A 14,560-nucleotide genomic window follows, 5' to 3' on the forward strand; every position below is an offset into this window, starting at 1 on the left:
TTGGTTGTAACCTCTTGTGATGCAACTTCAGGAATGTATTCTTAACGTCCACATATATCAAGTTCACTGATTCTCCTTACTCTATTCTGCTAGCCTCAAAAACTCTAACAGGTTTGTCACACACGATTTCCCTTTCATTGATCCACAATGACTCTGTTCAATCCTATTATTTTCTAAGTGATCTGTTACCTCTTCCTCAATAATAAATTCGAGCATTTTCCTGCCACTGATATTGGTCTAAGTGGTGTGTCGTTCACCAGTTTTTGTCTTCCTTGTTTCTTAAATAGTAGGTTTGTATTTGCTGCCTTGGTATCTATGGGAAGCAATCTAGAATCCATGAAGTTTTGGAGAACGACAATGACAATGCTTTCTGTAGTTGTCCTCTTCCCATGAGCTTATTTTTTCTTTGAAGACAAACACAAAATATTTGCTTTATTTCTCTGAAGTTCCCAATATAACTTCTCCTGTTGCAATCAGTAAATCTTTTGTCTCTGTTTTTACATTTCTAAAGAAGCTATCCAGTCTAATTTTATGTTTCACACTAGATTAGTTTCCTATTTTACCTTCTCTTTCCTTATTAATGCATTGGTCTTCTTAAGTTGAATTCTGAGATTTTCCCAGTCTTGAATTGCAATTTTTAGCAACCTTGTAAGCCTTATCCTTTGACCTTTAACTTCTCTTCTTAGCCAAAACTGGGCCACTCTTTCCAAGGGGTTTTGTGCCTTAATTGACATATATATTGTAAGCTATTTTCTCCAGGGCAATCTGGAACCAGTAATAAATGCTGGCGACACCAATGCCCACATCCTTAACCACGTGAACATTTTTTTAAAAAGATATACTTTCCTGAATATTTAAAGTACTTCACGTGAAGTTTTAAAAATTTAGCTGGATATGGGAGAGGAAGCCTGGTAACAGAAAAAGGACACCTTCAAAATGCAATCAAAACAGAAAATGCTGGAAATACTCTGCAGGTCAGGCAGCATCTGTGGAAAGAGATCTGTGGAAAGTTGATGTTTCTGATTAAAAAGAAAATCAGATTGGGAAGAGTTAACTTCTTGAGTCTGGTGTGGACAGAGAGAGTAAAGTTTGATTCCAACGTGATCTCAGGATTTACATACTCAATTTAAGAACAATTTTGGCAGTAAATATGCATTTTTTAGTACTCTTCCCAACTCAACCATTGTATGCAACTAATTTTAAAACACTGGAGAGAACTTCCTGCTGTCCACAAAGGGTATTCATTTCATTTGTTTTAATATCTGCCTCGGTTTATTTTATACAACAGGCTAACTTTTGCAGATGTATGGTTTTGTGAGTTAACATTAATTGCGTTATGTGGAAATTAAACATGATCAATTTAGAAAATAAAGCAGTAAAGTGATATTATTAATCCTGTGTCTATTGCCCTTGATCTCAAGTCTAACAATCATTCCACAAGCTCCTGTGGCTGAATGAAACAATCATTCTGTTGCTGAATTATAAGTTTCATGAACTTTTGGTCAACTTCACCAACTATTTACATTACTTACATTATTTACAACACTTAATAACAACATTACATCATCACTCACATTTATTCAATTTAGTATTGTGTGAAGCTGATAAAAGTGAAACAGAAGTGTATAATAATTAAAATGTACAATTTTAAAATGATAAAATAATCTTTGGAAGTGCCTAACAGGTTAATCATATTTGAAAACAAACGTTGTTTGAAATATGGCTTGGGTCTTAACGTAGAATTTAAATTTTACCCCGAATGGAAAATTATCTTCTCTCTTTATAGGTGAATGTGGCCAGTTCTATAAGTAGAACCGCTGTTTGTTGTACATGTGTCAGACTCCTTTTTTCAAAACACATCATGATTTTTAAACTTTAAAACCTGTATTCCTGACTGGCGTTGGGGATCATGACAATGGAATTCAAGTGGAAGTCAAGTTTGGTGGTGTCTGACCAACGCTGATGTTCTTTACTACATTCTTCTTTTTTCCCATTTTAGTGCAGAATTTGGTTTATATAAAAAAGTCAAAAAATAACTCTAGATGCCTGGATCGAAATAAATTGCAAAGAGTAATGTTGGCCCAGAAATTCACTTTATTTTTCAGGATCCTGTCTAAATACACTCATAAAGAAAAACACATTAATAGATTTTCAACAGAGTCTAATTCATCAATTAGCTGTGGCAGAGCCTTGCTTTTGTCCAAAATTCCACTAAACGCGTGCGTTCAGGCAAAAAGGACATATCTGGTACACCGGCTTCTGACTATGAGAAAAGTGGGGAGGGAGGTTACTGTTTAATGTCAAAGTGACAACGCATTATTGAAAGTATAATAAACACAAACACTGCTCAGCTCATGGAGACGCTTCTATTAGTTATTCATTCCTAATCCTGTGAAATATATACTGCTGACATTTACCTATCAATGTGCTTGTTTTTTTTTTCCCCCAGGTCAAAGTAAAGCATAGTTGAAACACTGGTCGTGCAATGAAACACTTAATAAAAACATTTTACTTCTTGTTGTTTTTCTGACATCGGTTCACGTTACTAAACCTAAAGCCTGTGTCATTTAGAGGGTGGGAGAGAACACTCACTGGAATATATAAACAATTTGGGGGTCGAGCTTCCAGGAACACGTTTGGGAAATGAATAATCCCTTTTTCCATAATAATAAAAACACCTTGTGCATTAAGTTCAGAACACTTTGTTTTTTTACCCCTTTTAAATGTCATTAATATCACACCGTCAACAAGAAGTATTAAATATATGCATGGATTTCTGACTATATATGTGCAATCGTTTGAGTTGTAGGCAAAGTTAGAAGCCTGTGAACTGCTTAGTTTTGCTGTATTTTGGTGCATGTTGTGTTTTATCTACAGTGACATTAACGGGATGGCTTCAGGTAACAAGTCCTGATTTGTGTTTCGTCGGCATGGTTAACCAACTGAATGTGAAAGTTGTTGCTGAACTTCGTTAACTTATTTTCCATTAACTTACCAAACTCATTTTTGTACTTTTGAAGAGTTTTCTCTTTTCAACCATTCCACATTATCCGTTTAACTTTCAAATGATTCTGTCGATTTATGTAATTTTTACCATCTTCATTGTATGTAGCATCCCTTGCGACATTTGGCAATAAATGCGTTGGCATTTTTTTTGTCTAGAATACTTCTCGACATTATTCCCAAACTGTTCAATATTTCTGATTTACAACATTGTTATCTATGGTAACATCCTCTGTGTTAAAGTACAACAGTTGGACAACCCCAGGGGCCTTTGAAGTTCATGATGAAATGAGATCAGTATCTCTTTCTTTTGAGAGTCAATTTTCAAGAGTCAATGCTTCCTTTTTATATCTTTGAAGACCTGAAGCTGTTGGATAACGTTTATAATATAAAGCATTATGTGCCTTGCTTCTTACCCTTTGGTTTTACTAACTTTATAATTGGTTCCTCAGTGTTGTGGTATCATTACTAGTGTACTTATAACTGTTTCTCCTCCCTCGCTAGGTTTGTCACTGTGTTCCATTGTTTTGGCCCTGATGTTGGTTTCCATGCAATGCCCCAGGGATCTGGAAGCGTACCCATTGCTGCCTCTGTCTGATCTGTTCGCCAAGGCTGTGCACAGGGCACAGCATCTGCATCTCGTTGCTGCAGAGACCTGCAAAGATTTCGTACGTAGCGAATCCTACGCACAACTTACTAGGAAATGAAATAAGCTTGATCGATAGGCTTGTTGTAGAAACATGCATCTCATTTGTGCATTTAAATTCCAACAGGAACGAAAATATATCCCAGAAGAGCAGCGCCATTCCCACAAGAGTTCGCCTTCTGTTTTCTGTCAGTCTGAGACTATCCCAGCACCTACTGGCAAGGAAGATGCCCAACAAAGATCGGTAATTAAATAAAAATCAATGAGAACTTACCTTCAGCTTTATATTTCACGTAACTCGTTCCAACCTTAGCTAATGGCCCCTGTGGCCAACACAAAGGTATACAGTACACGTTCCCAATGCAAAATATGTCACCTGAATAATTATCCCCAATTAAATCTCTGTTTCTTCTGCTCAGATTGTCTCAATTTGTGTGTCTAACTTTCTCTCGCAACTTTCCAAGACCATTGCTGGTTGAAAAATAATTCTGAAATCAGAAAGTTGGGGATACTTGGCTGGTCTGCATAAATCGAAATACAGATTTCTCTTAGAGACAAAAGAGGCTGCAGATGCTGGAACGTGGAGCAACAAAGAATCTGCCTGAGGAACTCTTTCCAAAGTTGCTGTCTGACCAGCTGAACTCTTGTTTCTATTTCAGCTTTTCAACATCTGCAATCTTTTTGTTCGTTTTTTTTTCATTAAAGCAACTCCATCAGCTATGTTTCTGACTGGGGAACATGTCGAACTCAACAAGTTAGTGTAGCCGCTCAGATTTAATCGCACAAAGGTGACGGTGGTAATTGAGCATTCAGGGATGAATATTTAGCTTGTTTGATGGTTTCTTGTATGGGGATGTTATAGTATTTAAAAAGGAGAGAACAGCGCCTGCCTTGTTACTAAAATGAATATTTACGTGCTGTTCTCCCTTTGGTAGGACAAGGAGCTGCTGCTGTACTCGCTGCTTCTCATTCAGTCCTGGCTCAATCCAATTCAGAACGGTAGGGCTTTCAGGACCTCGGACAGAGTCTATGACAAATTAAGGGACCTGGAAGAAGGCATCTATGCTCTGATGAAAGTAAGCGCGCGCAATATTACCACTACTCCCATAATAATTCGTGTGCTAAAGTTACGCATCGGGCACTACTGTAATCACGAAACATTATTCATGGCCCAAGTTTTGCGTTGGTAATCATGGTGTCGTTATCCCGTTGTCAACATTACTCTGTGTAGCCGAGAGTCGAGATTTTAATCACGCATAAAATTCAACGCGAAAATCCCGTTGTAGCGGTAGGTAATTTCGCGGTTGACTTTTACCGCCTTCCCCTCCACAATTAAGATGAAATCATACCAGCAGAGGTAAATGTATCCGTTCTGCCTGCTAGTCCATTGTGAAATCCCATGGAAACTGTATCCTTAGTTCCCCGAGCTGTGCGTGTTTGTAATTGTTTACTAAGCCATAATTATTGTTAACAAGATACTAAAACTGGGTATTGGTGTGTAATTTGCTTTCATAAATATTTCAAAATATAAAGGACCTGATGATAGAAGAATTAATCTTTAAAATAAATCTACTTATATTTTACTTTCTACTTTAATCACATATGTATATTTTAGCGCCCTGTATAAATTAAATTAGTTGATTGCAAATTGCCATTGATTTCGTCGTTGAAAATTCTTTTATAAGATTTACTGTACGAAGGCTTTGATGGTATCATGGGTGTTGGATGCAGGATCCCTTTGATTGTAGCCAACAGCAGCAGACATCAGGAAAAGAGGAAGGTTCCATGGTAAACATCGTTAGATGTTGGGGGAAGCTTCTCTTCTGATTCACCGCTGATTGCAAAATCCGGGCCATTAACGAATGCTGTTACAGATCTCATTTATTTATCTTTTGCTTATTCGACCAAAATTTTTACAGCGGCTCTATAACTTCCAAAGGGCAAGATTTGTAACTTACAGTTTCTTAGGTGAGAGAGAGAGCATATATCAATAGTGGGAAAAATGCTTCAGGACAATTTACAGGATGCAAGCACCTAAATCCATATGAATTCAGAAACAATGTGTTACACTTCAGTAATGTGTTTGTACTGATGTCCTTCATCACCAAACCCATTCCCACAGATTACTGTGGGGTTACCCATTATTTCTGAATTCATATTCAGTTAGGTGCTTGCATCTTGTAAATGCATCAGTGAGCAGGTAATCAAATCTCTACATTCTAGGTGGATTTTAAGAGACTATTAATGCAGGACCAATATGAAGCTTGCAAAAAATTTAAAACTCCAGTTCCACCCCCCCCCCCCCCAGAAATAGCTCATTAGAGTAAAGTTTTATCCAGCAATAGAAAGTAAAATGCAATAATAAACTGGTAGATAGTTCAACTTGAGTAGTCGTTAGTGGAATCCTGAGGTTCCTCTTACAGACATTACCATTGCTTGCGACTCCAATCTACTCATGACTGTGAGGGAACTTTCTTAAAATTGAAATGAGGAATTGTATATATAGAATTGTTTATTTTCTTCAATAAAAATGATATACAAGAGATCAATATCAGCAAAGAGTCAGTATGGCGTTGAGATAATTCAGTTTCCTAATTAAAGCAATCAGTAGAACATATTATGTTCAACAGTAATACCCCTGATCTCAAAGGCGAGCATCCCAGCTATTATGTTCAGTTTGCAGAAGTTTTAACAATAAAGGTCACTAATTTATGGAGAAAAGGTAAGCAGAGCTCTCAAACATAAACATTAAGGGTAAAAAAAAACTTTGGTTAACCAATGAATAATTCAGATGTTAAAATAGATAAGTAAAAACAGAAGATGAGAAAACAATGAACGCTTCTTTAAAAGGTTAAATGGATAGAAGGAAGTTACAATTAAAGCAGTGCAAAGAATGAATCAATAGATTTGGATAGATTTTTTTCCCTTTTTTATGTTGTTTCAGTATACCTACATACAAACTGGGCTCAGCCATAGGATTAGTTTCCAGGGATACTCAACCTCCAATACAAAGAAGTGAATTTATCCACAGCATGGAGCCTTTTTATTATTCATTAATACATTAGATCTTTTATCAAGCAGATTGGATGATATTATTTTCAAAATGTTTAGGCAATGAAGGTCATGATTTCAAAACAACCATTCATCTAACCCCTCAGGTTTCATAATATTCTTGACCAACACTCTATATATTCACTATGTACAAGATGATTTCACGTGGTGGTTTTGTTTTTTTTTAATGATTATTTGGCTGACATGCATTGCACAGTAAAAAGCATATCATTTTCCATGAATGAATCATATAATTTTACGTGAATTTTAATGCACAATATGAATTAATGTAATGTTGTACCACATGTCACAAGAACACAGCCAAAACAGAGCTATTCAGAATCTATTATGTACTAAGCATTCAATTTCTCTGAAAAGTGTTCTCTATGTGGAATTACTGGTAATCTGTAATCATTCTATAACTTCCCAGGCTCTAGAAGATGGAGGTTCTTCACAAGGTTTTGCCTGGCTGAAATTTTCCTATGACAGGTTCAATGGAGACCTAAGTGAGGAAGCTTTGATGAAAAACTATGGCCTCCTGGCTTGTTTTAAGAAGGATATGCACAAAGTTGAAACCTACCTGAAAGTTATGAATTGCAAACGCTTTGCAGAGAGTAACTGTACTGTGTAGTGTAAGGTTATAAACAAAATCAGTGAGGAAAACTCAAATAAAGACACTCAAAATGTTACACAGACTTTGTCTTAAAAATGATTATTTAAAAAATTCTATATCTCTGTTATGTAGCATCCCTCTGAACCTTAACTGTATAACTGTAGAAATACAATATATTTTCTGCATCTGTATATTTTTCTGCAATTATGATTTATATCCAAAAATCACTAAGTCATAGCAAATATTTATTATCTTGCGATTTCAATAAACTAGTTGAATTGCTAACAAGTATCTGATTATTTTATTTTCAAAAATAAACCTGTCATGAATATGATCACACTGAAGAATGGATATCTTTCCATTTTGGGCAATTATTATCAAGTTACAGATAAATTGCAGCATGGCTATATGTGAAATGGATTCTTGCATTACCCAAACAATTTTCTCCAGCTCCTAATCAAAGAAGAGTATTAGAGGTCTTAAAAATACTTATTCCTAACAGCATATATTTCAGATGACTATTAAAAGAGTTAAGATCATCGCCTCTAAATTGTACTGTTTTTGTAGAGACAAAATTCAAAACCATTGCATACTACGTCCTCATATTATTGCTTCTTTTGAAGTTATTCCTTTTAACAAAAGTTAAATTTAACAATTTGCTAACCAAATAGACAAGCTCTGAAATTTTAGACTGACATTCTAAGAACCTTGGGAGCTTATCAAACCTCCGTTGTAAATCTGGCAGGTGCAATAGGAGCTCGAATTATCCATAATCTTCAATTTCAAATTAATGGGTCTCAGTGCATTGATATGTTGGCTTTAATTTTACTTGTTTTATTTTAATATATTCACTATCTAGATATCCAAACACCAATTCCAGGTGAAACAGCAATTCACGGAACTTCTCTGAATTTAGAAGTACTCACAATGTTGTCTCCTCTACATTAAAGTAGCCAAATACAGATTGAGTGATTATTTTGCAGAACACCTCCATCCAGTCCAGAAAGATGACCTTGAGCTTCCAGTTTCCTGTCACTTTAATTCTCCATCCCACTCCCATTCTGACTTCTGTCTTTGTCCTCTCACACTCTTCCAATGAAGCACATTTCCAAATCAGCGTGGTGTTGAATTTGGAGGGGAATCTGCAGGTGGTGGTGTTCCCCTGTGCCTGAAGCTCTTATCCTTCTTAGTGGTGGAGGTCATGGTTTTGGGAGGTGCTGTTTAAATAACCGAGTAATTACAGTGCATTTAGTGGATGGCTCAAATTGCAGCCATGATCTGCTGGTGGTGGAGGGAATGAATGCTTAGGGTGGCGGATGCAGCTTGCCTGGATAGTGTTAGCTTGTGTTGTTGAAGCTGCACTCATTTAGGCAAGGGGAATGTACTTTTGCCTTGCAAATAAATGAAAAGATTTGGAGATCAGCAGGTGGTCACTCAAAAACAGGATACCTAACCTCTAACCTGCTCTTAAAGCCACAGTACTCACGAAGCTGGTCCAGTTGAATTTCTGGTATGTAGTGATCGTCAGTATGTTAATGATGTAGGAAAATGATGGAAAAGCCATTGACCTTCAGGGATAAGTGTTCAGAATCTTTCTTCTTGGAGATGATTTTTGCCTGGCACTCTTGCAGTGCAACTGTTAATACTTATCTGCCCATGTCTTAATTTTGTCTAGGTCTTGTTGTATGTAGGTGTGAGATACTTAATTTTCAGAGGAATTGTTACTGAATAGAACTTCCCAACTTCTGACCTTATGATAGATCATTGATGCAGGTTGGGTCAAGAGAACTGCCCTGAGAAGCTCCTGAAGTGATTCTCTGGTATTGGGATGATTGATCTCCAAGAATCAGATCCAGCTTCTTTAGTGCAAGACATGATTCCAGCGATTGAAGTGTTTTTTTCTCTTAATGTCCATTGATGCAAATTTTACCAGGGTCCCTTGTTTATGCATGGTGTCATAGGCAGTACTCCTCTTCACACCTGGAATATGGCTATTTGATCCCTATGTTTAAGGCTATGATGAGGTATGGAGCTGAGCTGAGTGATGAAACCCAAACTGGGTGTCAGTTAGTAGGTTATTAGTGAGTATATTAGTAGTAGTAGTAGTAATAGTAGTAGTAATAGTAGTAGTAGTAGTAGGTTAGTGGTGAGCAAGAGCTGCTTGACTGCACAGTCAATCAGTCAATGACACTTTTTCAATCTTTTTATTAATTTTCAAATTAGTACAAAATAATATATATAACATTAGTAATTATACATGTGGTGCAAAGGGATCAGGATCACAATCATAACAGTTAATATATATAATCACAAAGAGTAAAAAAAAGTAATCTAGACCTCCTGTTCTCTTATTAAGTGAAGAGATATAAAAGGAAAGATTTAAAAGAAATAAAATTTAATTATATAAAAGAACCCCCAAATCAAAAAACAATATTGATAATAAACCAAAAAAACCCAGAAACTTCAAAGAAAAACTGGACTGATATTTCTTCAATTAAAAAGAAAAAAAAATTATGTCGTCAACTCCACTCCTCTGTATTCAAGGGTTATTGAAAGGGATATGAAAAAGGTCAGCTTATATCATATGGAAGTATTGAATAAATGGACTCCAAACTTCCTCAAATTTAAGCAAAGGATTGACAGTACCACTCCTAATTTTTTCTAAGTTTAAACATGCTATAGTTTGAGAAAACCACTGAAAAGTGGTGGGAGGTATTGGATCCTTCCATTTGAACAAAATGGATCGCTTGGCCATTAATCTGACAAAGGCGATCATAGGACGAGCAGAAGCAGATAAATGGCGAGATTCCATTACTGGTAACCCAAAAATTGCAGTAATAGGATGAGGTTGTAAATCAATGCTCAATACAGATGAAATAATGTTGAAAATGTCTTTCCAATATTTTTCCAAAAGGGGACAGGACCAAAACATGTGTGTCAGGGAAGCCACCTTCGAATTACATCTGTCACATGTAGGATTTATATGATGATAAAAACAGGCTAACTTGTCCTTGGACATATGGGTCCTGTGAACCACCTTAAACTGTATCAAAGAGTGTCTGGCACACACTGAAGATGTATTAACTAATTGAAGAATTTTCTTCCATGTCTCTGTAGGTAAAAGTATCTAGACTTCTCTTTCCCATTCATTCTTAATTTTATCAAGTTCCTCTGAATGTATTTTCATAATGCGATCATAAATTATTGCTATCAGGCCCTTCTGATAAGGATTAAGACCTAAAATTTTTTCCATAATTTCAATTCTATATGGTGCCGGAAGAGACGGTAAAGTAACTTCTAAAAAATTTATGATCTGTAAATATCGAAAATATGTGATCTAGGCAGATTGTATTTATTAGAATGACACTTGCTGTCACTTGTTGATGATTGGGAATAGGTTGATTGGATGCTCATTAGATTTTTTTTCCTGCTTTTTATGGACTGGACATACTTGGGCAATTTTCCACATTGTCAGGTAGATATCAGTACTGGACTATGCCAGAACAGCTTGGCTAGTTCTGGACTGCAAGTCTTCAGTGCCATAGTCAGAATGCTGTCTGGTCCTGTAACCTTTGCTGCATCTAGTATTCTCAGCCATTACTTGATATCATGTGGAATGAACGGAATTGGCTGAAGAAGGGTTCTGTAATAACAGGTATGTCGGGGGAAGCTCTGTCTACTTCTGGCTGAATATAATTGTAAATGCTTCAGCCTTGTCTTCAGCAATCGTATTCTGTACCCTGCCATCATTAAAATGTTCTTGGAGCCTCCTCCGTCTGTTAGCTATTTATCTGGCTGTGCCCATTCAGGACTAGATATGGGAGGACTGCAGAGTTTTGATTTGATCAATTGGTTGTGGGATTGATAAACTGTCTATTTTATATCGTATAGCAAGCATGTAGTCTTATGTTGCAGCTTTACCAGATTAGAACCTCATTTTTAGCTAAGCTTGCTGCTGCTCACAGCAGGTCCTGTGTTCTTCCATGAACCAGAATTGATACCAGGTCATAAGATTATAGACTGTGATCATAAGCGGTTCTGCTGTTGCAAGTTGTCCACAGTGCCTCTGAACCACCAGAATTAGCAATGATAATAGTGCCAAACAATATGATGGAGTGTGCCCTTGGTGTGAAGATAAGAATTTATCTTCCAAAGGCCTGTATGGTGGTCACTCCTACTTATGCCATCAGGATTAGAAATACATGCAGCAGATGGATTGAGGATGAGGTCAAATCGAATTATCCTTTCTGTTGCTTCACTCTAAAGCTCCTGTCTGGCAGGAGTACTTTCATACTTGAATATTTCCTTCAGTGGAGGTGTTACCAAGTGACTCCTCCTGCTAGACATTTGAGTCCCCTACTCAGAATCCATTCTATGTTCACATTACTTTCAGCCCAGTGTTATTCAACGTGGACGATTCAAAAACTGAGGGAGGTCAATAGGTAGAAATCGACCCATGCCCCATGTTTGACCTGATGCCATGAATCTACTCTCTTGTGCCTGAAAATTTCTGGTGGGTCTGTCCTGCTGCTGGGGATAGGACATAGGCAAAGGACAGTGATGCAACTGATGATACCTTGCCTGTAACATATGATTCTGGGTGTACACGTGAGTTTGTTGCTTGCCTAGTATGTTGACTAGCTGTCCAAATTAAATGCCAGACCCCAGGCATTTGTAAAAATGAATTTCCATGTCAATATTGTTTGCCTAGGACAATGTCAGGTGATCTGTTCCATTTTAACATACCTGTTCTGGTACAATTAAGTGGCTTGTTTAGGCTATTTTATAAGGCAGTTAAGTGTTTCAAATAGGCTAGACCAGATAAATATGGCAGACATCCCCTATAATAACAGAATATAAATTACTTCTCTTCATGTGAAGAGCAATGTTGGAGTACTTGGAAATATTTACCTCAATGTCGGACTTAACTCTGTTAAGCCAATAATCACATTCATCTAAAGTACTTTATGTTATGCAAAGGAATCTAACTTTGCGTGTGGCACTATCTGCAAACTTCAATCACAATACTTGAATTAATTCCCATGAACTAAATGTAATTGTTACTTGACAGATTGTAAACTATATTTACTCATGTGTAGGGCAATTCTGGAGCACTTGGAAGTGTTTATCTCATTGTTAGCTTAAATTTGTTCATTTAATATCCATATTAACATAAAGACCTCCACATTATGCAAATGCATCTAATTTTGTTTTCAGCACCATCTACAAATTCCTCTTTTACTTCCTCCCTACCATGCTTGAAGCTTCTATATCTTGAACATTGAGTTGCCAATCCTGCCCCTCCTTCAACCATATCTCTGTGATTGCAACAATATCATGCTCCTATTTGCTAATCAATGCTCTAAGTTCAGCTGTCTTCCCAGTAAGATTCTTTGTACTAAAGTACATGCAATTTGGCCTTTGAATCCTCCCATACGCCTTTACATGACCATGCCTGCTCTGCCTATTGGAATGATTTAATTTTTCTTCTACATTAAACTGTAACCCTGCACCCCCCTCCAATCCTCCAGCAGTACATCTACTCTGTGCCCCATTCCCTCCAAAACAGCACAAGCTAACCTCTCCACAAGAATGTTGGTCCCATTTCGGTTCAAGTGCAACAAGTCCTATTTGTACAAGTCCAACTTTCTCCAGAAATGGTCCCAATGATCAAAAACTCTAAAGCCCTCCCTCCTACATCATCCCTTTCCCCACACATTCTTCTGACCTATCCTCCTGTACTAGTTAGTATATGTCACTGCATGGCAGGCTGGTCTGGAATGTGAGATCACATGGGATCCAGGGTGAGCTAGCCAACTGGATACAAAACTGGCTTAGTGGAAGGAGACAGAGGGTGGTAGTGAAGGGTTGTTATTTAGATTAGAGGCCCGTGACCAGTGGTGTGCCACAGGGATCGGTGCTGGGTCCACTGTTATTTGTCATCTATATTAATGATTTGGATAACAGTGTCATTAACATGATTAGTAAGCTTGTGGATGACACCAGAATTGTAGGTGTAATGGACAGTGAAGAAGGTTATATAAGATTACAATTTAAGATTATAGATGAACTGGGCAAGTGGGCTAAGGAATGGCAGATGGAATTTAACTCGGACAAGTGCAAGGTGTTGCATTTTCGTAAGTTAAACCAGGGCAGGATTTGCCAGTAAATGGTAGAGCACTGGAGAGCATTGTAGAACAGAGGGATCTAGGGGTAAGTGTACATAGTTCCCTGAAAGGGGTGACAGAAGTAGAAAGGGTGCTGAAGAAAGCATTCGGCACACTTGCCTTCATCGGTCAAGGCACCAAGTACAAGAGTTGGGGTGTCATGTTGCAACTGTACAAGTCATTGATGAGACCACACTTGGAGTATTGTGCTCAGTTCTGGTTGCCCAGCAATAGAAAGGATGTCATTAAGCTGGAAAGGGTACAGCAAAGATTCACGAGGATGTTACCAGGACTGGAGGGCTTGAGTTACAAGGAGAGGCTGGATAGGCTGGGGCTTTTTTCCCTGCAGCGTAGGAGGCTGAGGGTGACTTTATAGAGGTTTTTAAAATCATGAGCAGAATAGAAAAGGTCAATGGTAACAGTCTTTTTCCCCAGAGTAAGGGAGTCTAAAACTAGAGGGCATAGGTTTAAGGTGAGGGGGAAAGATTTAAAGGGGACCTGAAGGGAAACTTTTTCACAGAGCGTGGTGGGTATATGGAACGAGCTGTCAGAGGTGGCCAAAATTACAATGTTTAAAAGACACTTAGGCAGGTATATTGACTGAAAAGGTTAAAAGGGATATGGGCCAAATGCAAACAAATGGGACCAGCTTGAATAGACATCTTAGTCAACATGGACGAGTTGAACCAAAGGCCTGTTTCTATGCTGTATAACTCTATGACTGGAAGTAATCCAGGGATTACAGCCTTAAATCCTGCTCTTTAATCTAGGACCTTTCTCTTTAAATTACACATCAATATCTGCAGTCAATGGAGTATTGTGGAAAAGTTTGAGCACCACACTTCAGATGAATTGTCAAAGCTTTAGAAACTATGCAGAGGATATTTTTCTTGAATGGTATCTGACACTACAGGCTACAGTTATATCAAAGACCAGAACAGGGAAGGTTAATTGAACAAAACTCTATTTCCAAAACTCACAGCATTTACATTTTATATTTCGATTACAGGGAGATAATTTAATTGTGTTCAAAATAGTGAAATACTTTGACGTAATAAATGACCAGAAAATGTTTACATT

General features: G+C 37.4%; 1 protein-coding gene across 1 annotated transcript; it reads left to right on the forward strand.

Moving 5' to 3' along the window:
• Nucleotides 1–2,833: 2,833 nt before the first annotated feature.
• gh1 (growth hormone 1) lies at nt 2,834–7,369 on the forward strand. Its single transcript, XM_052038670.1, has 5 exons — nt 2,834–2,900; nt 3,508–3,671; nt 3,777–3,893; nt 4,585–4,725; nt 7,131–7,369. Exons 1-5 carry the CDS (start codon nt 2,858–2,860, stop codon nt 7,329–7,331), a joined length of 666 nt encoding a protein of 221 aa, XP_051894630.1. The 5' UTR covers nt 2,834–2,857; the 3' UTR covers nt 7,332–7,369.
• The last annotated feature ends 7,191 nt before the right edge of the window (nt 7,370–14,560 follow it).

The sequence above is a fragment of the Pristis pectinata genome, chromosome 25, assembly GCF_009764475.1.
Source record: "Pristis pectinata isolate sPriPec2 chromosome 25, sPriPec2.1.pri, whole genome shotgun sequence".
Classification (NCBI taxonomy): Eukaryota; Metazoa; Chordata; class Chondrichthyes; order Rhinopristiformes; family Pristidae; genus Pristis; species Pristis pectinata.